This window comes from Lepidochelys olivacea (genome assembly GCF_965140295.1).
Source record: "Lepidochelys olivacea isolate rLepOli2 genome assembly, chromosome: 27".
Classification (NCBI taxonomy): Eukaryota; Metazoa; Chordata; order Testudines; family Cheloniidae; genus Lepidochelys; species Lepidochelys olivacea.
Window position 1 is genome coordinate 5,198,473 of NC_140437.1, and position 22,962 is coordinate 5,221,434.

General features: G+C 44.8%; 1 protein-coding gene across 4 annotated transcripts in view; it reads left to right on the forward strand.

Moving 5' to 3' along the window:
- The window catches only part of DCAKD (dephospho-CoA kinase domain containing), a 135,066-nt gene extending 121,068 nt beyond the window's left edge, over positions 1-13,998 (forward strand). For 3 of the 4 annotated variants that reach the window (XM_084615687.1, XM_084615686.1, XM_084615685.1), the window contains 4 exons: positions 2,959-3,076; positions 5,580-5,783; positions 12,083-12,170; positions 13,056-13,998. In XM_084615687.1, the coding sequence (XP_084471813.1) occupies positions 2,965-3,076; positions 5,580-5,783; positions 12,083-12,170; positions 13,056-13,341 (690 nt within the window). In that variant the 5' untranslated portion in view covers positions 2,959-2,964 and the 3' untranslated portion in view covers positions 13,342-13,998. The remainder of the gene's footprint in view (positions 1-2,958; positions 3,077-5,579; positions 5,784-12,082; positions 12,171-13,055) is intronic. The other variant, XM_084615688.1, reaches the window with a different exon arrangement.
- Positions 13,999-22,962: the final 8,964 nt, after the last annotated feature.

The window sequence follows — 22,962 nt, forward strand, 5'->3', positions numbered from 1 at the left end:
GGTTTTGTTCAAGATCTTCATTCGTGATCTGGAGGATGACATGGACTACACCCTCAGCAAGTTTGCAGATGACACTAAACTGGGAAGAGAGGTAGATACGCTGGAGGTTAGGGATAGCATATAGAGGGACCTAAACAAATGAGAGGATTGGGCCAAAAGAAATCTGAGGTTCAACAAGGAAAGTGCAGAGTCCTGCACTTAGGACGGAAGAATCCAATGCACCGCTACAAACTAAGGACCGAATGGCTCGGCAGCAGTTCTGCAGAAAAGGACCTAGGGGTTACAGTGGACGAGAAGCTGGATATGAGTCAACAGTGTGCCCTTGTTGCCAGGAAAGCCAATGGCATTTTGGGCTGTATAAGTAGGGGCATTGCCAGCAGATCAAGGGACGTGATCGTTCCCCTCTCTTTGACATTGGTGAGGCCTCATCTGGAGTACTGTGTCCAGTTTTGGGCCCCACACTACAAGAAGGGTGTGGAAAAATTGGAGAGAGTCCAGCGGAGGGCAACGACAATGATATGGGGACTGGAACACATGACTTATGAGGAGAGGCTGAGGGAACTGGGATTGTTTAGTCTGCAGAAGAGAAGAATGAGGGGGGATTTGATAGTTGCTTTCAACTACCTGAAAGGGGGTTCCAAAGAGGATGGATCTAGACTGTTCTCAGTGGTAGCAGGTGACAGAATGAGGAGTAATGGTCTCAAGTTGTAGTGGGGGAGGTTTAGGTTGGATATTACAAAAAACTTTTTCACTAGGAGGGTGGTAAAACACTGGAATGCGTTACCTAGGGAGGTGGTGGAATCTCCTTCCTTAGAAGTTTTTAAGGTCAGGCTTGACAAAGCCCTGGCTGGGATGATTTAGTTGGGGATTGGTCCTGCTTTGAGCAGGGGATTGGACTAGATGATCTCCTGAGATTCCTTCCAACCCTTATATTCTATGATTAACTACATGGTGGTTGTTTAATGGAGAGTTATTTGAGGTAGAGTTGAGGATCCTTCTAGTCTAAATAGCTGCTTCTCTGTAATAATTTCAAAGAATAGTCACAGTACACAGCACAAAGAATGCTTATCATTTACCAGAAATAATATATTTGTATACCTTCTGCTGCCTGTATGGGGGGAGTGGTTCCTGTGGCATCCAGTGACTTAATGCTTGTGTGATAAGTTATGATACACATCCACATTTATATATAGGGAAGAAATGGTGTCAAACTTAGTATATTTTACTATTTCTGCACTGGAAGGGATTTAAAGTCCTTTGAACAAACAAGTGCAGAGGAGCTAAAAATGAGCAGATTGCGAAACACTGTTAGACTGAGATTTACTTACTCTTTGCCCCCAACACTGCATTTGGCAGAAGAGTTTTCTTCACTGGAAAAAAAAGGGAGCTCTAATGTTGAAGAGGTTGGATTGTTTATAAGTCAAACCAGACTCTCCAAAATAGGGGAAACTTGCTGTATTTTGTATCTTTTTAGATATCTCTGCTCATCAGAAAAAACACTTACCTCTGTATAGGGCACTGGGGAGATCATTTCTGGAATATTGGGTCCAGTTCTGGTTTGTCTGCTTCAAAAAGGATGTTGAAAGTTTGAAAAGCATTCGGAAAAGAGCTGTAAGAATGTTTCTGGAAAGTATGTTTTATGTTGAGAGACTGGAGAAGAGCAATAAGCCAAATATATTGAGCAAGCGAAAGTTACCAGGTGGCTTGAATCATAATCCATAGAGACCTAAAGGGAAGAATATTTCTGATAGTAGGTGGTTCTTTAATCGGGAAGACAAAGGCATAAGAAGATCCAGTGGAAACTGAAGCTAGATAAATTCAGACTAAAAATAAGGCACACATTATTAACAGTGATTGTAATTAGTCATTAGAATTTAGGGGTATGGTGAATTCTCCATCCCTTAAAATCAAGACTGGATGTTCTTTAAAGAAAAATGCTCTAATTCAGCTAAAAGAAATGGGCTTGATGCATGAACCAGTGGGTGAAATGCTCAGGTCTGTGCTAGACAGGCAGTTGGATGAGGTGATCAGAACGGAGTTGTTCCGGCCCTGAAGCGTATTAAATTAATCTTAACTCGCAACAAACTAAATCTTAGGATGTTTAATGTGTTAGCAAAGTAACATGGGTGCCAGTGAGATTCATAGTTCTGAGCAAATTGGTTGGATTACTAAATAAACTCTATGTAGTTACCCTCTGAGACATGTGGAACCTTCAGTTAGTGTAGAAAATAACAGCCTGCTACCTTACTATTGCCTTTTGCATAGAGCACACTGCACGTTTGCCATAGATAGCACTGATTTGACGTTAGTTTGCTGGTGCAGTTTAATGTGTTGATAAGGCTCAATGTGGTGTGGATGCTGGTTATGTTAGAGGCAGCCTTTCTGCAGGTGCATCCCACCTGAGATCAGCTGGGATGCTCTCCCTGACCATCCACAAAGTTCTTCATCTCGGGGTTGGATGTTATGAGCAGGGAGGGGCTAAGTTCTCTTCCCATTTCTGTCACTGCTTTTTGTTATAACCCTGGACAAGTCACTTACACTGACATTTTCAGAAATGTCTACTAACTTGGTAGTCATCATTTGAGACTTGGGGCCTAACTTCTGGAAGTGCTGAGCATCCACTATTCCAGTTAGCCAACTGGCTCTGCGGATACTCAGCGCTTCTGAAAATTAGACGCTGCTTGATTCAGATTGTGCATTCCAAACTAGCGGACATTCAGAGATCTTGGCCTTAATTTTTATCTCAGTTCCTCAGTGCGTAAAATGAAGTTATGTATCTTAAAGAGAGGGTGAGGGTTAATTAATGTTCCTAAAGTGCTTTGAGATCTCTAATGAAAACATGCCATAGAAATACAAGTTTGATCCTCTTTGAATTAAATTAGGGCAAACATGTGCATGTACAGAATTAGTGAAACCCGGTCTTATTTTGTTGTGATTTAAGCTTTCTTTCTTTTCCAGAGCAGGATGTTCCTGGTCGGTCTGTCCGGTGGAATTGCTTCAGGAAAAAGCACAGTAGTGGCAGTATTCCGGGAACTGGGCTGTGCAGTGATTGATGCCGATGTTATTGCCAGACAGGGTTAGTTTTGCATTGTTGGTCTCTTTTCTCATATTTCCCTGACAATCTGGAGTTAATTGCTGATGGTGCTTTGGAGTTTAGACAGCAGAGGGTGCTCTGTGTTCAGTCAATAACTGTTACCTTTTGCTTCCCCAGTTTAAGACAAGATATGTGTGGACTGGCTGTCTTGAGGATTGGAAACAGGATACATTATTAATCAAAAGTCCCATTTTAATGACCCACACTGCGAAGAGATTTCACTCTGGGTGTTGTACTCCTAGAACATAGTGCAGTGAACACTGCTTTGTAGAGCAGCTGTCTGTAAAGGAGCATAACAAAGTTCTCTTTGCAAATCTGTGACTCTCCCTTCCTCCAGCCACCACCAAATTTACCATGACACAACTCTTTATCTGTCAGGGGCTGTTGGTGGCGCTTCAGTGACCGGTGAATGTCGCCAATACCCCCAGAAGAGCATTTCAGCCTTCATTCATAGACGTTTGGTGGGTGCTTTTTTGTTAAGATTAATTGCCACCCTTAAATCTCTCTGGCCACTAAGTAAAAGATTTAAGGGTGGCAATTCTGCAACAGAAAAGCTTCAAAAACAGACTACACTGAGAAACTGCTGAGCTTGAATTAATCTGCAAACTAGATCCCATTAACTTGGGTTTGAATAGAGACGGGAGTGGCTGGGTCATTCCACATATTAAACTTATTTCCCCATGTTACGTATCCTCACACCACCTTGTCAACTGTCTAAATGGGCCACCTTGATTATTACTACAAACGTTTTTTTTCTTCTGCTGATAATAGCTCATCTTAACTAATTATCCTTTCACAGTTTGTTTGGCAACTTGTGTATATATGTGTATCTAATCTATCTCATCTTGCTATGTGTTCCATTCTATGCATCCAACGAAGTGGGCTGTAGCCCACGAAAGCTTATGCTCTAATAAATTTGTTAGCCTCTAAGGTGCCACAAGTCCTCCTTTTCTTTTTGAGAATATACATTAATTTTTTTACACTTCATTTTATCCCCAGCCTTCTCCCAATTACTTTTTTTATTAGTATATCCTCTGGGTAGCAAGTTTGATGACTTTTTAAAATGACATACTTTTCCTTACATCACGCTAGTCTATAATAAGCTGCAAACAGCTCTTGAGAATTGGCCTCCTACAGGCTTTCATGTGCAATTTATCACAAAGAATCTCACGTATTCTATAGAAGCCTTATGGCTTGATTCTGATGATATTGGAAACCTTAAGCCTATTAATATTCAGTCTTCTTTGATATTTAGTAACCTCCTACTCCCTTGTGGGAGCCCATCTACGCTATTCATCCAGCCCAAGAGTTTTCAGTTAGAACAAGCCGAATATTTGTGCCTGTCTTCTAAAATCTCCCTACTCTGCACCCAACTGGAATAGAACAAAATCTATGGCAGTCGTGTGCTCTCTCAAGGCAGCAGTGCGCAAACTTTTCCAGTCTTGCCCCCCTTTATCGCTAACCAAATCCATGCCCACTCCCCATTACTGCACAGCCAAGGCTTCTTCAGCAGCGGGCAGCTTCTGTCTTGCAGCCAGGCGGCAGCACTAGGGCAGGGCCAATACATGTCCCTCTGCCCCTCCTCCCTCAGATTTTCAGGGTTGGGGAAGGCACATGCAACTGGGGCAGAGTTAGCACTGGGCACGAAGGCAGATATTGGTGTGGCAAGCTGACCTACAGGCTGGGTGGCCTGCTGAGGTGGCGCTCCCTTCCTGCCCTCCGTGGGGCTGGCCTGAGCTACCTGGCATTGCTTCCCCCCCCCCCCCCCCCCGTGTTCTAGGGACATGAGTGTAGAAAGCACCACTGTCTTAAGGCATGCGTGTAGAAAGATCCGTCAAAATGTAAACTGTGGCCCTTGATAACTATACATTATAAAGGGTTTCATACAACTCTGCTCACTGCAGTGTTTTCCCTTTTGAAAGGAACCAACTGAAATAACATGTATCACTACTGAGTGCTCCTAGTGGTTCAGTTAGAAACACGGCCTCTCCAGCAGAGAATCCTCTGAGACCTAGTTGCTGGAGAGTGACGAATCCATGATGATTCTGCAGGTCTTTTCCCAGCTTGGCTACTGACTTGCTGTGCAACCTGGGGCAAGTCCTTTCTCCCAGTTTACTGATCTTTAAAATTGGGATAATGCTTCCTCTTAGGAGAATGATGACGCTAATTAACGTTTGCAAAGTAATTTGATCTCTTGGGTGTCTGGCACTGTAGAAATTTAAGTGTTATTGGAACAAAAGTTTAGCAAATTTGTTTCTGCAGCACTAGATTCAAAGTTGGTTCTCCTGTAGATTTTAGACCCCTAGGATGAGATGTTCCACAGCCCTGCTTCAGTGTATGCTGGTCAATAGACATGTTCTCCCTTGAACGGAATAGACCTCAGTTGTTCAGTGAATGAGATTCATTTTAGACCCTTCACTGATGTAAGCACTCACTTCCTGTTATGCAGAATTGGCACTAACTTCCAGCTGTTTATTTTTATCAGTGGTTCAGCCCCGCTTCTTAGCCTATCAGCAGATAGTGCATTACTTTGGAAATGAAATCCTCTTGGAGAGTGGGGAGATAAACCGGGAGGCTCTGGGAAACATTATCTTCTCCCACCCGGAAAAACGGCAGCTGCTGAACTCCATCACTCACCCTAAGATCCAGAAAGAGATGCTGAAACAGATCTTTAAATACTTTGTGTTAGGTAAGAAACTAAACAATTGTTATGGAATCCTTGGACATCTGGGGTTCTGGTCACACTGGCGACCAGCAATATGTGTTTGCTTGTTTTTTCCTTTAGGAGGGAAAGGGACTAGAGGAGAAAGGGAGCTAAAATGTTGACTGACTGCCTTTGTGCTATGTCACTAGTGGCCTTTAGCAATGTGGCTATCCTTTCATTGTACCTCTTCAGATAAGTCTGCCTTTTATTTTTGCCCTTCACATTTTCTCCCCTATATGGTTTAAAGTACATCTGTAGGGTCTGAGGGAAGCATTGTATGGCTTCTTCTGAGATTACTCCTTAGATAATGTCACACCTTCTGAAATGTTCTAATATTATTCCCCTCCACCCCCTGCTTCACTAAAAGCCATAAAGCTCTCTTAAACTCGATAAGGTGAAAAATGGGTTGACAGCTGTGGTTTCTGGAGTTCTGCTTTTCCCTCTGATAAATATAACAAATACAGCCGTCAGACTTGGTCTAATCAAATGCCAGATAAGATCACCAGCTGTTTCGGAGGTCTCCGTGTAGACAGAGGGATGTCTTAATAGAGTCAGCCTAGTTTGCAGAGCTTATCAAGGGTGAGCTATGTGACAGCTGAATAACCTTTTGCTAGGGAGCTGAAGAAGCCAAGCTCTCCTGAGAGAGATGCAGGGGGAGAAAGTAAGCCAATGAAGGAAGGTGACAAGAAAGGAAACTGGAGAAATAGACAAAGGAAATAAGAGGCGTATCTAAATGAGCTTATGGAAGCCATTGGGGGAGCTTTACCAACTGCTCCAGCTATCATTTTGCAAATGATTTTGTCTTAATTAGTTTGCAGCAACTGACTCGGGATATTTATTTTTGGTGTCTTAGGCCAAATGGCTTTTGCTAAGGTTTTGGGTTTGTGCACATATGGAATCCCTTCCCTGCCCCCAAGTTCCACTGGTCTGAAGCCCAGTCCTGTAGCAGCTGATGAGTTTAAAGCTTTATAAGTTGCAGTCTTGCAGAGCGGGAAGAGGGTTTTCCAACGGAATACACAGCCCTCACGTCTGCCCTCCAACAGATCAGAGTTTAAAGCCATGACGGTGTTTCGTTTTTGGCATAGAAAAGCTATTTTAGATCATTTTTAGACTAATGTTCATTTTCTATCTCTGGGTGCCTTGGGTAACAAAACCGCCTTGCTTTATAAGTAGAGGGGATATAAAACAGCATCTAGATGGAGAAATACATAAAGTAGATTTCTCCATTTATTAAAAAAAAAATACCAGATATCTTCCTGACTTTTTCTGTCCCATGCAGTAGTGTCTACAGATGATGAGAGAGCTTGTTATGGCACAAAGGGTTTATAGACCCACACGTGGAATGAGATACACACAACTGATACAGGGCTAATAACCCTTTGGTCCACCCTACACTGTCATGGGGCTTCTCTCTCTTTTTAAGACCACGGATGGTTTTTTTTTTTTTTAAATGTTTCCTTCTTATAAAGCCAGGTAGCTTAGCACTATGGGTCCCACTGTACAGGCCTTAGAAGGAGAAAAAATTATAACTCATTTTGGTGGGAACTGGCAACATGGGGTTAAGGAAGTTCATGTGGGCCCAAGTGACCCTGCAGCCAACGTCCGGGATTGGTGAGAGGAGTTAAAAGGGCCAGTTGTGGGTGACCAGGAAAGAGAGCAGAGCGCTGCTGCTACTTTGCTGATGGAAGCCTGGTTTCAGCCCAGAGCCTGAGGCAGCTTGGTACCTGAACGAGCCATTTGATAGGTGGGACGACTAGACCAAGGAAGATTGGCAAAAGGGACTAGCCACATAGAGACAAGGCCAGAGCAGAAGGGTCTTGCCAATGACTCTGCAATCCATCTGTTTTCCTTTTTGTTTTCGACTCTAACACCCTGCGAGGGGTAGACCCCTGTGTGCTAGACAGAGGGCTAAAGTACCATGGAACTGGATCTGTGAGGGGTGACACCCGACCGCTGGGGACCTGCGGCAGGGTGAGTCGTGCTTAATAGGCCACAAGGGGGCATTGGCTAGACAACCAGGTAACACTCATTAATTTGAGAAGCATCTAAAACTGTTCTAAAATAGCTTTTCTGTAAGTTAAAGTTGCAAGACAGCAGACCTTAATGCAGCAAGCAGCCGTGGCTAGAAATCCTGCAAATCCTGCATCTTGGCAGGGGTTAGACTAGATCAGTGGTCTTCAGCCTTTTTATGCACAAGATCACTTTTTGAATTTAAGATCAACCCAGGATCTACCCCGCCCCTTCCCTGCATCCCCATCCTACTCACTTCATTCCCCCACTCTCACTCACTTTCATCGGGCAGGGGGTTGGAGTGTGGGAGGGAGTGCAGACTCTGGGCTGGGGCTGAGGGTTTCAGAGTTTGGGAGGGGGCTCTGGGTTGAGCCTGGGGCAGGGGGTTGGGGTGCAGGAATGAGAGGTGCAAGCTCTGGGAGGGAGTTTGGGTGCAGGGGTCATATGGTCACACTGCACCTAATCTCATAGAAGCCACTGGACATTTCATGAGTGTTACTTTTTATTACTGTTATTTGTGACATCCTTCAGGGATTGTCACAAATCAGTGTAACATTCTCAACTGTGGGGTGTGTGTTGGCTGAGCCTGGGACAGGGGATTGGGATGTAGGAGTGAGGGGTGTAAGCTCTGGGAGGGAGTTTAGGTGTGGGAGGGGGCTCCAGGCTGGTGCAGGAGGGGGTGAGGGCTCTGGGAGGGAGTTTGGGTGCAGGAGGGGTTTCTGACCTGGGGCAGAGGGTTGGGGTACAGGAGGGGGTGCGAGGTGCAGACTCCAGCTGGGAGGTGCTTACCACAGGCAGCACTTGGTTGACAGTGCAGTGGGGCTCAGGCAGGCTGCTTGCCTGCCCTGGCCCCATGCCGCTCTCGGAAGCGGCTGGCTGCTGGCACATCTGTGGCCCCTGGAGCAGGAGGGGGCAGCGGGTCTCCGGGCGCTGTCCATGCCCATGAGCACTGCCTCCGCAGCTCCCATTGAGCCACCTCGCACACCCCCTTCCCTGCAGGGGCTGCAGTGACATGTCAACAGCCAGCCAGTTCCGGGAGTGGCATGGGGCCAGGGCAGGCAGCCTGCCTGATCCCTGCTGTGCTGCCGGCTGGAGATCACAATCGACTGGCAGAGGCTCCGGGATCGACCAGTCGATCATGATCGACCGGTTGATGACCACTGGACTAGATGATCCGTGCAGTCCCTTCTAACCCAGTGATTCTATAACTCCTGTCACCAATTGGGCGAAGGGGATTCCCTGCCCTTCAAGGGGTCAAGTTCTCTGCTGTAGCCCTGATGATTCAAGAGGACCTTAAACCTGTCACCTAGTCCAGGATTGAGTATAGCCCCTGCTGCTCCTCAGACCAGTGTATTTTTCAGGGTTGGGGGGTAATGGTGGATGATTGGGGTGGAATGGTGGGCGCCATCTGGAGGGAAATAAGGAAACACTTTTGTGGCAGGTTGTTTTTCTTCTAAAAACAGAAAAGGTGGCTCTTGGAAGCTGCTCTGAGGTTTGGAGTGTTAATCATGGAGGAGACAGGTGAGTGAGCAGAGTACAGGAGAAGTGTTCTAAGGTATAAAATAAATACACTTGGTTGTGTGGAAATTGCCACCATGAGTTTCTCTATTTATGATAGGCAGGGATACCTATCATAATGGGACATGTTAGGTGATCATAACAAGTCCCTTTGGTTGGTTGCTTATAACTTTGCCAACTGTAATCATTTGGGATGCAGTTTTCCATGCTGATTTCTGAGTTAAGCTGGAATTTATTTTTAAAATTTCAGCAAAAACAGTTCAGAACTTCCAACAATAAAGTTAAGGAAAAATACTCTGTGGTATTCATGTTAAATGCTTATAAATGCTTTAAGGAGCTTCAGAACACTCCATGTTTTGCAGCAGAGACTTTAAATTTTGCAGGGGTCAGAGAGGTGCCTTTTGTCTGTTTTAAAATTCATCTAAGTTTGGCTGAGTTATAAACCTCTGAAAATTGCCAGTTCCAGATTCTCAGCAGAGCTTTGTTAGAAGCTGGCAGCAAAATTCTCTAAACATTCCCTCCTTACTGAGCATCCACCATCCCCACAGCATTCACGGAGGATGCTCCAGCCTGTGACTGAGCTAGATTTGTCTTGAAGGTGCTCTTTCCAGATGCTGGGGGTCACTGTGCTGCTGGACACCAGAACGGAGACCAAGGAGACTCTTCCCCCCCCCCCACTTTCATTCCCTCCCTGCTGTCATCCAGGCAACCTGGAGGAGGAAGACAAAGCCACTGATTTGAATGAGGGACAGAGGGGGTCAAGGGCAAGGCATGGGCAGGTTGGGGAGGGAATAACAGAAGGAGGGACAGGCTTGGGGAGGGGGCAGAGGGAGAATGGGCTGGCTGTGGTGGGGACAGACCGATAGAGGCAGGGAGGATTGGGGCATGAGGAATAATGCACAACTAATCTAAATTCTGCCATTTCTTAACTTTTAAGGGCTTGACTTTGCAACCTTAATATTTTGTCTGTATGTAACTTTCTAAGTTTTTAAAAAACAACAACCACCCTCTGAAATACCATGCGCACTTCATGTGCATTATCAGCAGGGTTGGAACCTTTAGATCCTTAGCATAGGTCTCTGCCACTTGAGTTAATGTCACTGGTAGCAGTAGTAAGTTGGTATCCTCTACGTGAACCAGCCATTATAGAGGGGGATGAGCGAGACCATCTGCTGGTGGGTTTCACAGCTATTGGCTGACAGCAAAGAAATGTTGGGACTGAGGCATCCTGGGTTCAACTTCAGGTTGTAAAAGGCTGTGTCCCTGTCCTCATGGCTCCTATCAGCCCCACCTTGTAGCAGGCCCCTTTCCATTCCAGCTTGTCCATGTGCTGCTCCTCCCCACTCTTCACCCCACTGCTTTAAAACAAGTTAGGATATTTCTTCCTTCTCCTCCATGCTACCTTTGTGCCAGTGTAACCCACACACCTCTTGGGTGTGGTGTTCTGTCCCATCTAGTGGCACCGAGACCATGTAGAAAGAGAGATAAATGAGTCTGCTCTACAGCCTTAACTAAGAGCCAGTTGGCTTTTAGCTCATGCTGTAGAGGCTCATGCACTAAGCTCCAAAGGTCCCCAGTTTGATCCTGCCCGCCAATGACCGGGGTGTGTCTGTGTTACACCAGCGGGGGGTACTGAGCGTCTGCGAGAGACTGGGTATGTCTAAATGGCAGCTGGCAGGGTGCTTCCCAGCAGGGGTGGACAGATCTGCACTAACTCCACAGCAGTGCGACCATGGCGGCCCAAGTATGTACCGAGGCAGTCCGTGTGATTGCACTCTGGTGGCTAGCCTGGGCTGCCATGGCCATGCTGCTGTTTTCAGCATGCTAGCTGGAGTAGTGCGAGCACATCTGTGTGCCCATGCTAGGAAGCTGCTGTGTAGACATATGTCCAGTCTCCATGCTCTGAGTTCTCATCCGTAAGCCTGCACCTACAGCAGCCAAGAGGAGCAGTTTCAGGAAAAGTCTCACTCCTACAGCCCTGGATGGAACATGCTCTGTCTGGTTAGCACGTGGGAACAGAGGGGATAGAGCAATTTCAGTGCAGAGAGAACGTGGGGACAAGAGGGGTGCTTATTAAAGCTCTGCTGAGCATGTGCAAACTGCCCAAATTGGTCAAGCTGTAAGTCTGAAAATGGCAGATTTTCATGAGGCCAGCAAAGGGCACATCCCTGACCCCAGGGTCACCTCACCCAATCTTCAGTCCCTGTGCCAAAGCATGGAGGCACTGCAGCTTCTCAGCAAAACAGCTGTGAATGATTTTACAAAATATTTTCCCCGACCTTGTTCTCTGCAACAGCTGAACCATTTTTGCTAAAACTTGCCAAAAACGTGTCTGGAGGCAGACACTCAGCATAGGAAATTCCAGCCCATTTGGGACATGTTGGGCAACCCAGCACAGCCAGCCCCACCTCTGATAATATTGTAGCAAAGCGGCAATGCCTGCTCTGGTCCTAAGGTGCATCAGGTTTTCCGTTCTAACCTCCTGTTTCCAGCCACTCACAACTTTCTGAAGCTTTCGCCTTCTGGTCTGAAAGTCTGAACAAAAACACCGGCTGTTTTTGAGGAAGAAGAAAGTGAAAGTACTTCACTTTTCCCAGGGCGGCAGCTACAACTGTGCAGCAATGCAATTCTCGGTCCATATTTTTAATGGAGTGTGTGTGTGTGTAAGGTGTTTGGTAAGAAAACCTTATACGTAGTAATGTTTACATTTTATATATACATATTGTTTTTGGTGGGGGGTTGGTTCGTTCATCCAGGCTACCGCTATGTGATTCTGGACATTCCTCTGTTGTTTGAGACCAACACAGTAACCAAGTTCATGAAACACACAGTGCTGGTTTACAGGTAAGTGCCACAGTGGGCCAAGGAAAGTGGGGAACGAGTGTCATTTTGAAAGCCCTTGTTAATGCAGCCTTTTAGTTAAATGCAAGTAAGCAGGAATATGTTAAGACTCAGCAAATCAAGATACAGAGCCAACATTAAGAATTCAAGGGGTACTAACAGGGAGTGTGACCACACTCTGTTGGGAGGAAATCCTTCTGAGTCTCTCTCTCTCTCTCCATTTCCCCTCTTGCTTTTTGTTTCTTGTCTAATCAGAGTGTGAGCTGTTCAGAGCAGAGATGGTCTTGCTAGGTGTCTTTGCAGCCCCCAACGCAATGGGGCCCTGATCTCCAGTGGGGTCTTAATGCTAGTAGGCTGTGGGGTGTAGTACAAGAATGCTAAATAATAGTGCTAATTAATAATGGACAAAAATCACTTTCTGTGGGACTCTCAGAACCATCTGGGGTAGAGGATCTGATGCACTCCCCCCAAGCTAGCTGGGGATGGTGCTGATGCCATGTTATCTGGTCGCCCTTTGTGTTGGGGGCGGTGCTGTATAATCTCCCGTTCTGGCAGTGGTGACCCCACGATGCAATGAAAGCTGGCTCAACTGGCTTTTAAGAAAAACCTGGTCAGTTCCTTGGATCCTGCTGGTTTTGCAGGTTCCTTATGAAAGGAGACATTTAACTGGGGAGGTTCTGGGTCACATGCCTTAGCTGAAGCACTCTCTGATTGGAGAGTGGGAAGGGATTGCTCCCCACCAGGTGTATTGGCTGGGATAGGGCTGAGGGGTCCTGTTCTCTGGAGCACTGTGCTCTGTGTCCTGTAATTGCAATGTGGAGGCATTGGGGGGGCCTCACTCCTTTCCAGATGCTTCTCTGAGGCTGTCTCTCATTCCCATCCCGGTAGTGATCCACAGACACAGCTGTTACGACTGATGAAGAGGAATGGCCTGGCCCAGACAGAGGCAGAAGCGCGCATCGCCTCCCAGCTGCCGCTTGATGAGAAGTGCAAATTAGCTGACCACGTGATTGACAACTCTGGGGACTGGGAGAGCACGCGGAGGCAGGTCCTGAGACTGCACTCTCAGCTGGAGGACTCTCTGGATTTCCTCTTGGTGCGCTTAGTGGCAGTCACAGCAGTTGCTGGAGTTGGTGGGCTGGTGTGCTTTCTCCTCAGGCATTTTCTCCCTTAATTCACTTTTTTTTTAAAGGGACCAAAACTGCCTGGAATTTCCAAGTTTGCAAAGGGCAGTGAAATGTCACGAGCCTTAATGGCTTTGCCGTCTGAATACAGACGACAAGATGAGCAGAGTCTCCTTGTTAACTTCTCAAGGTGAAGCATGGATTCCTTGCCAATGCTCTGACTCGGCTTCTTTCTTTTAACTTTTTAGTCCTGTTATTAATGGTCAGCAACTGCTGCAGGAGAAGGTGAGGGGTAGCTGTAATAGATGGAGGTCCTCAGACATTTGGGTATGAAGTAATTACACTGTTAGGATGGACATATTAAAAACCAGGTTTTAGGCCAACTCATTGAAGTGCTAGTCTACAGGGTGAAAGGAATCTTTCTGTCGATTTAACCCCAGATGGAATATGATTACTTAAAGTGTCTCATGGCAGTCTGGTCCAGGAATGGGGATCTGGACTATGAGGTTCTCTTCCCCCGACTTCCCAGCATCCTCAGCTCACAAGAGCTCGCCCTAAATGATTCACTTTGACTCTAGACAAGTCATTTCACTTCTGTTTCCTGGTTGTGAGATTTAATGAATGTTTGCAAAGTACCTTAAACCCCACCAATGCAGGGCATTGTAAAATTGCAAGAGTTACTATAAAATGTCTGTCTCATGCCGTCATTTTACAAGGTGCTTTGTTTTACCTATGGTTGCAATTTCCAGGCTTCAGAGACCTTACTGTAAGAAATATTATAATGTTACCTGTGAGTCAAGTGAGCAAAGCCACATAGCAAAGGGTGCAGTTAAAGCAGCCACATGTAAGCCTCAGGGTGCGGCAAGGCATGAGCATGCCTTTGCCTGTCTGAGACCTGTGTGTGCTTGATATAACTGCACTCTTCAATGGTGTGTTTAGCTTGGCCATTGCACTTGTTGTTGGCAGGAGAGACCACAGCGGCAGGAGCTCCTTCAGCTTCAGTGTTATAATAGAGCCTGTAGTTTTATGGCCTGAGCAGGAAAGTTCTCCCTGCCCCAAGTCTGTCCGTCCAGGTCTAGTGCAGGGCACATGAGAGGATTTGGTCCCTAATGCCACAAGAATTCCTAATCCTCCAGATTGAGACAGGCCTGGCAAATCAGCAGGGCATGGTTTACAAGCCCAGAGGATGTGTTGAACTGGGTTGGACCTTTAGACTGTGTCCTACCTTGTGGAGTGGCCAGTAGCTGACACCTCAGAAAATCTCTGTGCGCCCACCCACTTGTGCAGTTCTCTAATTTATTTTGGGGTCTTGCTACCTCACTCCCACAGTGATCCCTGAGACAAAGGGTTCCTTACCCCTGTTTTAACATTGCCTCTTATCAGTATTGCAGTCCCACATTAGCTTCAGAGCATTTCCAGGATTTTCAGAGGAGAGACTGTGTGCCAAGGCTAGCCTAAAGACTAGTGACACTGCACAGCTCCTGGGTCAGTTCCTTGTCCCATGGGTTCTGTTTCCCAGCCTGCGTCTTTCTCAGGCACAAGGAGGTTGGTGCTGGTGACACCAAGTTGTGTGGGCAACACTGAGGAATCTTCATGGCGCCAACATGTCCAAGAGGGATCTAGGAGGTGCGACAAAAGCTGCTATGGTATGAAATGTATTCCTTAATAGTTAGCTCCACCTTTACCAAAGTTAACCAAGTAGCTCCAGAGCAGAGAAGTTGAGGCAAGAAGAAGTTGGGGTGGCTGGTATTTCTTTCAATAAGTGATAAAAAGCTGAACACCTGTAGCTCTTCATACAGGGAGTGCTGCTGCTGCACATGCTGCCATCTAGTCCCTTTTACCCCAGCGCAAGGCTGTTCTGTACACCTGGCTGCTCCGAAGCAGAGCTTATAAACAGTGTAATATGTTCCAGAACATGGCAATGTCTGTATGTGTACAGGAGTTCATTCAACAGGAGCGCTCCTCGTGGCTAGGCGTGGTGTAGCAGCTGTCTCTCACTCTGGGTCCTCTGCCAACAGTCACTACGTTGCTCTCTTTGTAACTTGGCCCTCCAGCCAGGTCACAATATTCATGTCTGTCCCTTTTGGGGTAACAAGGTTCAAACAGAAGTTCAATTAATAATTCCAAGACCTTGTGTCAGGTCTCTGGCCCCTGACTCTGGGCCCAGTGGTCATCGTGTCCCTGCAGGCTTTGAATTATCCTTATTCCCTTATGTCAGGGGGCTTTATGCCACCTTTTCAGTGGCTGGTAGGGGAACTCAGGCCCTCTGTCTACACTGGGTTCCAGCCTACGGACCCTGTATCCAGCAGTCATGGTCTGCACCATCCACTCCTTGCTCCTGTTTATCTGGGCTTCTTCCTACCTAACCTTCTCAGGCTCTTCCCCCCACAACTCCTCTGGGTTGACCCTTCTTTCAGGTCAGACTAGATAATGATGGTCCCTTCTGGCCTTATAGACTGAGACCGGGACTCCAGGTTTTTATTCTCCCTCTTGGGTTCCCACCTCTCTGTTCCCCAAGAGTGACTGCAAACTCCCTCCCTGCAGCCAGCTTCTTTGTTTGTTTTTTGTTGGCACAGCAGCCTCATCCTGCGAGGTTGTCACTGCCACTTTCCTCATTCCTTTTTAGCCAGATTTTTTTTTTTTTAAATAACCTTTCACTCAGTCTAGTCTCCTTAAGGAAACTTGGCAAGGCTTTCACTTGTACTACTCCATTTTTCTGACTTTCTTTCTAGTCCCTTTAGGGAAAAATCTTTCAGTCCAAGTGTGACCAGGATCTTAGTGGGGAGCCAGCTATGGTCACTCGATTAGGGTGAACTGCAAAGAATGGGGCAGACAATCCCCATAAAGCTGGTGGATATTCCAAAACTTAGATTTACCAAGCCAGCATAAAACAGCTTCTTTATTACCTCACTGATTACTCAAAAGTCCAAACAACACCGTTCCCTTAAAGTGATCCACCCTCAGGCCTCCATCCAGGTATCCATGTCAAATATGATGAAAATTTCTTTAAGTCTTATTTCATCATATAAAAGAAGAGGTTCCACCAATCCCAAAGGATCAGACACATCACCTCCCAGGTTATTGAATGTTTCAGATCTTACCTAAACACACGCTACAGCCAGTTCTTATTAATGAAACTAAAATTTATTAAACAAGAGAGTCTGGTTAAAAGATCAATATACAGACAGACATGAGTTCAATCCATTGAGGATCAGATTCATAGCAGAGATGGTGAGCTTTGTAGTTGCAAAGAGTTTCTTTAGAATTCAGTTCATAGGTTATAGTTCACTGTCCAAATCTCATATTCAGGGCGTACCAGCATAATTGGGACCTCAGTCTTGTGACTCAAACTTCCCCTGACGAAGCCTAAGCAGATCTGAGATGACAGAATCAGGACCCAAGGATCTTTTATCCAATTTCATGTCCTTTTTGACAAGTTGGAGTTCAAAATGTAATTAGGATGACTTTGAAGGAGGTCCATCACCAGTACTTAATTATAGAATTAACATAATGCAATTTGCTTGTTCCACCATTCACAGATTATTTGCTATACGTTTCAAAGAGAGATGAATACAGAGATATCCCGTGTTTACAATTATTTAAATGATAGGATGTTCTTTTGACCTCTGAAGTATCAGAATACAGCATAGACAGGAACTGTTGGTTACATTGTCCACCCTACTCATACATGTGTAAATACATAAAAACACAAACATCTCCCCACATGTCTTTTGAGGGTTATTTATTTTGCAGGATGTTTAACCCTTTCTAGTCACCCCAAACTGGCTCAATTTTTCATAAAGAAACTTTCTCCATAGAATATTACCCACAATGCCAGAGAACATGAGAAACTGTTTCTTTGGTTTTGCACACATTACATTGCCCATCTTTGTCTTTTTAATAAGTTTTACATCTCATGTAAGGCACAATGACATGTTAGCACTCTAAGAATGACTACATCACTTTTTCTGTCATGACTGGAGAGTATATATTCGATTTTGGACCATATATCATAAAACATTCATCCTTTTGTTCCCTTGGTGTGTAGTTCTTGCCCTTCCTTTGCAAGCTCCACTGTGCAAGTTGCCACATTCTAAAATTCTTGTCCATGTAAGGCTATTGTAATATCCACCTAATTTTTTAGGGCTTGTTTTGCTGCTTTGTGAGCCGTCTCATGTCCAGGTGTTCTGATGTGCACTACAATCCATCTTACTGTTACACAGATACCTGTTTGCATTATTTCTGTAAGTATGCACATTATTTCACTTCTTATGTCATTTCTGCTTTCCAGAGTCCCTATTCTGATTGCAGTAATGCCTCAAGTAAATCGATCATATTACTGCTATGGCCAGTCACATCTCTCTTACCCAGGTTAGTGCTAACATTAGCCCCATTAGTTCAGCCATCAGAGTGGTCACACAATTCAATAGCCTTTTAGATTTCCGCATTCCAAGACTAGGAACACGGAAGGCTGTTCCCACTCTGCTTGTGCTGCCATCTTTTGATCCATCTTTGTAGACTGGACAAAGCTGGCCGGATTTGTCATAACTAAATTCAGATACTTCTTTAGTCACAATGTGTGGTTTTATCCTTCCCTCAGCTTTTGTCATACAGTTCCAAATCCACAAATGGGGGAATAACTGTCCCTCTGTAATTTTTAGTGTTCTCAGGTTTTCTTTTCTACATGTCTCCTTTACCCTTTTTCTGACCCTGATTGGATGAGGAAGTCTGTCGCAATCCATATAGTTTTGTCTACTAAGCTCCCAGCAATCCTCAAGTGTTTTATTTTACTTCTGTTTTCATGATTCCCTTTTACCTTTGCCCAAAAGGTTAGATCTAAGAGTTTCATCCTTCGGTTTATCGGTGCTTCTCCAGTGGCTACTTATTGTTCACACAACTGATGGTGGTGTTATTGCATTACATCCCAGCTGCAGAGTGTGGGTCTGGAGCAGTTCCAAGTTTCTAAGAGTTGTTTTTGAGGCTGTACAAAAAAGCTTGGCATCCAGAGTCTAAAACTGGTCTTCTCAGTGCTCTGTACATTCTCATCAGTACCTTCGTATCTGCTCCTCATTTGTTTTCAGCTACATTTCTAAGTAAGTTTATCCTGCTTTTACACTTTTGTATGCTATTATGTGTGTGACCTTTCCAAGCTAATTTATTATCAAACACTACTCCTAGTAACAAACTTTGGAACTATCTGAATTTTTTTCATCATAAAGAAACAAGTTCCAGTCTTCCCTAATTTTCCTCCTGGTTAAAAGCATTCCCTTAGTTTTAGCAAGTTAGAATTTAAATACCCAATCATTTCCCTTCTTGGACAAATGAGACACTCCAGAGAATTTCCTTTTCTCTAGCTACTTTGTCATTTCTCCGTAGTCCATGTAGTGTAGGTGTCTACAAAAAGGGAAATACCTATTTCTGTCTGAACGCTTTCTGGAGGTCATTAATCATAATGGAAAACAAAGTAGGGCTGTTAATAGTCCCTTGCAGAATTCCATTTGTAAGCTTGTAGATTTTGGATAAAGCCGTTCCCCCTTTGATAGAATTCTGCCTTATCGACCCATGTCGGTCCCAGGGTATTAGAGAGACAAGGTGGGTGAGGTAACATCTTTTATTGGACCAACTTCTGTTGGTGAGAGAGACAAGCTTGGCTCAAAAGTTGGTCTAATAGAACAGATTCCCTCACCTTCCTAATCTCCCTTCTCTACCCAAAGATGCCGCTGTGGATAAACAACAAAATAAAAGAAGCAGTGAGAGGCGAAAAGGCATCCTGTAAAATTGGAAGTTAAATCCTAGTGAGGTAAATAGAAAGGAGCATGAACTGCCAAGTGAAGTGTAAAAATATAACCAGGAAGGTCAAAAAAGAATTTGAAGAACAGCTCGCCAAAGACTCAAAAAATAACAGCAAATTTCTTTTAAGTACATCAGAAGCAGGAAGTCTGCTAAACAACCAGTGGGGCCACTGGACGATCGAGATGCTGAAGGAGCACTCAAGGGAGATAAGGCCATTGCAGAGAAATTAAATGAATTCTTTGCATCAGTCTTCACAGCTGAGGATGTGAGGGAGATTCCAGAAGCTGAGTCTTTTTTTTTTTTTTTTTTTTTTAAGGTGACAAATCTGAGGAACTGTCCCAGATTGAGGTGTTGTTAGAGGTGGTTTTGGAACAAACGGATAAATTAAACAGTCATAAGTCACCAGGACCAGATGGTATTCCCCCAAGAGTTCTGAAGGCACTCAAGTGTGTAATTGCAGGACTACTAACTGTGATATGTAACCTATCATTAAATCAGCTTCTGTACCAGAGGACTGGAGAATAGCTAATGTGATGCGAATTTTTTAAAACTGCTCCAGAGGCGGCCCCAGCAGTTGCAGGCTGGTAAACTGGATTTCAGTACTGGGCAAATTGGTTGAAACTATAGTAAAGAGCAAAATTACCAGACACATAGATGAACATGATTTGTTGGGGGAAGAGTCAATATGGTTTTTGTAAAGGGAAATCATACCTCACCAATCTACTAGAATTCTTTGAGGGGGTGAACAAGCATGTGGACAAGGGGGATCCAGTGGATACAGTGTACTTAGATTTTCAGAAAGCCTTTGACAAGGTCCCTCGCCAAAGGCTCTTAAGCAAAGTAAGTTGTGGAATAAGAGGGAGGGTCCTCTCATGGATTGATAAGTGGTTAAAAGATGGGAAACAAAAGGTAGGAATAAATGGTCGGTTTTCAGAATGGAGAGAGGTAAATAGTGGTGTCCCCCAGGGGTCTGTACTGGGCCCAGTCCTATTCAACATATTCTTAAATGATCTGGAAAAAGGGGTGAACAGTGAGATGATAAAATCTGTAGATGATACAAAACTACTCAAGATAGTGAAGTCCAAAGCAGACCAAGAATACCATATTGCCTCTATATAAATCCATGGTACACTCACATCTTGAATACTGAGAGCAGTTATGGTCACCCCATCTGAAAAAAAGATATACTGGAATTTGAAAAGGTACAAAAAGGGCAACAAGAATGATTAGGGGTATGGAACAGCTTCCATATGAAAAGAGATTAACAAGATTAGTCATCTCTTTTCCAAGCTGAAAAGTACCAAGGAGAGAGATGATGACTAGTGTGGAGAAAGTAAATAAGTGTTATTTACTCCATCTTATAACAGAAGAACTAGGGGTCACCAAATGAAATTAATAGGCAGCAGGGTTCAAAATAAGGTTTAAAAAAACTGGATAAGTTCATGGAGGCTAGGTCCATCAATGGCTATTTGCCAGGATGGGCAGGGATGCAAAACCATGCTCTGAAGTGTCCGTAGCCTCTGTTTACCAGAAGCTGGGAATGGACGACAGAGGATGAATCACTTGATGATTCCTTGTTCTGTTCATTCCCTCTGGAGCACCTGGCACTGGTCACTGTCGGAAAACAAGAATAGAATAGCCAAAGGTTCATCTAGCCCAGTATCCTATGTTCTCCCTTTTATTCCAGTGTTGGCTAATTTATATAGAAGGCCTTCCCGCCACCGTAAGTCATGCGTTTGCAGTGTTCAGGATGACTGTTCTCATAAAGTTCTTGGTCTCTATGCTTTTGTGTACCTCCATTTCTAGTCTCCTGATGTGGTCAACTGTGCATCTTCCTTTTCTGAATCCACTTGGTACCTCAGTTATAATATCATTTTTGCCCAAGTTTTCTTCTAGTCTTACATTTTGTCATTTTTTCCATGATTTTTCCCCACACATGATGTGAAGACAATAAGCAGCAGTTCTTGTATATGCCTTTTCTGGTTTCCTACATGGTGTCACCAGTGCTTGTTGCCATTCTGTTGACAGCAGTCCCGTTTCCCATATGTCCTTGTATAACCACAACAGAATCTGTAGACAACCTTCCGACAAGTGTTGAAGCATTTCATTACTTACATTCTTTTTACCTGGAGCTATAGTTTTCTTTTTCCTAATGGCTGCAATAAGCTCCTGCATAACAAAAATGTTAGTTAACACATCATCGGTATCTTCTCTCCAGCCATTTAAAAGCTCAGTTTTCAATAAACCCTTTCCCCACTCCCCATGAAAGTCATTGCTTTCATTCATATCACTACTGACCCTGTGGAATTCTTCTGCTATAATGTCTGCCTTCCCGCAGTTGGAGACCTCCATTTCATTATTTACAATAAGACCAGCTGTACATTTTATTTCTACCTCGAATTCCAGTCACTCTCTTAATTTGCTTCTAGATTGCTGAAAGCTTTGAATCGTTCTTCAGTTTCCCACAGACATTTCTGCAACTTTTCATCTTTTTGATAATTCTTTGTGCCTCCCCTTTACATAGAATCATAGAATATCAGAGTTGGAAGGGACCTCAGGAGGTCATCTAGTCCAACCCCCTGCTCAAAAGCAGGACCCATCCCCAATTAAATCATCCCAGCCAGGGCTTTGTCAAGCCTGACCTTAAAAACTTCTAAGGAAGGAGATTCCACCACCTTCCTAGGCAACGCATTCCAGTGTTTCACCACCCTCCTAGTAAAAAAAGTTTTTCCTAATATCCAACCTAAACCTCCCCCACTGCAACTTGAGACCATTACTCCTTGTCCTGTCCTCTTCTACCACTGAGAATAGTCTAGAACCATCCTCTCTGGAACCACCTCTCAGGTAGTTGAAAGCAGCTATCAAATCCCCCCTCATTCTTCTCTTCCGCAGACTAAACAATCCTAGTTCCCTCAGCCTCTCCTCATAAGTCATGTGTTCCAGACCCCTAATCATTTTTGTTGCCCTTCGCTGGACTCTTTCCAATTTATCCACATCCTTCTTGTAGTGTGGGGCCCAAAACTGGACACAGTACTCCAGATGAGGCCTCACCAATGTCGAATAGAGGGGGACGATCACGTCCCTCGATCTGCTCGTTATGCCCCTACTTATACATCCCAAAATGCCATTGGCCTTCTTGGCAACAAGGGCACACTGCTGACTCATGTCCAGCTTCTCGTCTACTGTCACCCCTAGGTCCTTTTCCGCAGAACTGCTGCCTAGCCATTCGGTCCCTAGTCTGTAGCTGTGCATTGGGTTCTTCTGTCCTAAGTGCAGGACCCTGCACTTATCCTTATTGAACCTCATCAGGTTTCTTTTGGCCCAATCCTCCAATTTGTCTAGGTCCCTCTGAATCCTATCCCTGCCCTCCAGCGTATCTACCACTCCTCCCAGTTTAGTATCATCTGCAAATTTGCTGAGAGTGCAATCCACACCATCCTCCAGATCATTTATGAAGATATTGAACAAAACCGGCCCCAGGACCGACCCCTGGGGCACTCCACTTGACACCGGCTGCCAACTAGACATGGAGCCATTGATCACATAGTTGATCATTCGTTAAGCCTTTACTGTCCATTCTGTGTTCACTTGCTTGTATGCCTTATTACTTTCCATGATTGCTCATGTGCAATCCTCATTCCACCAGGGAACCAGATTTCTAAGCAGGGGGCCACTTTGATGTTTTGTAATGGCCAGATCGGCTGCTGCTGTAATTCCTTTTATTATGTTGTTGTTGTTCTCTTATGTTGTCACTTGTGGTTACTAAATACATATTTACCACATTCAGTCTTGAAAAGGCCCCAATCAGCTTTTTGAACATTCCAGCTAGGAAGTCTTTTTGTAGTTTTCAACATTTCTTTGGTCTTCGTACTCAGTAA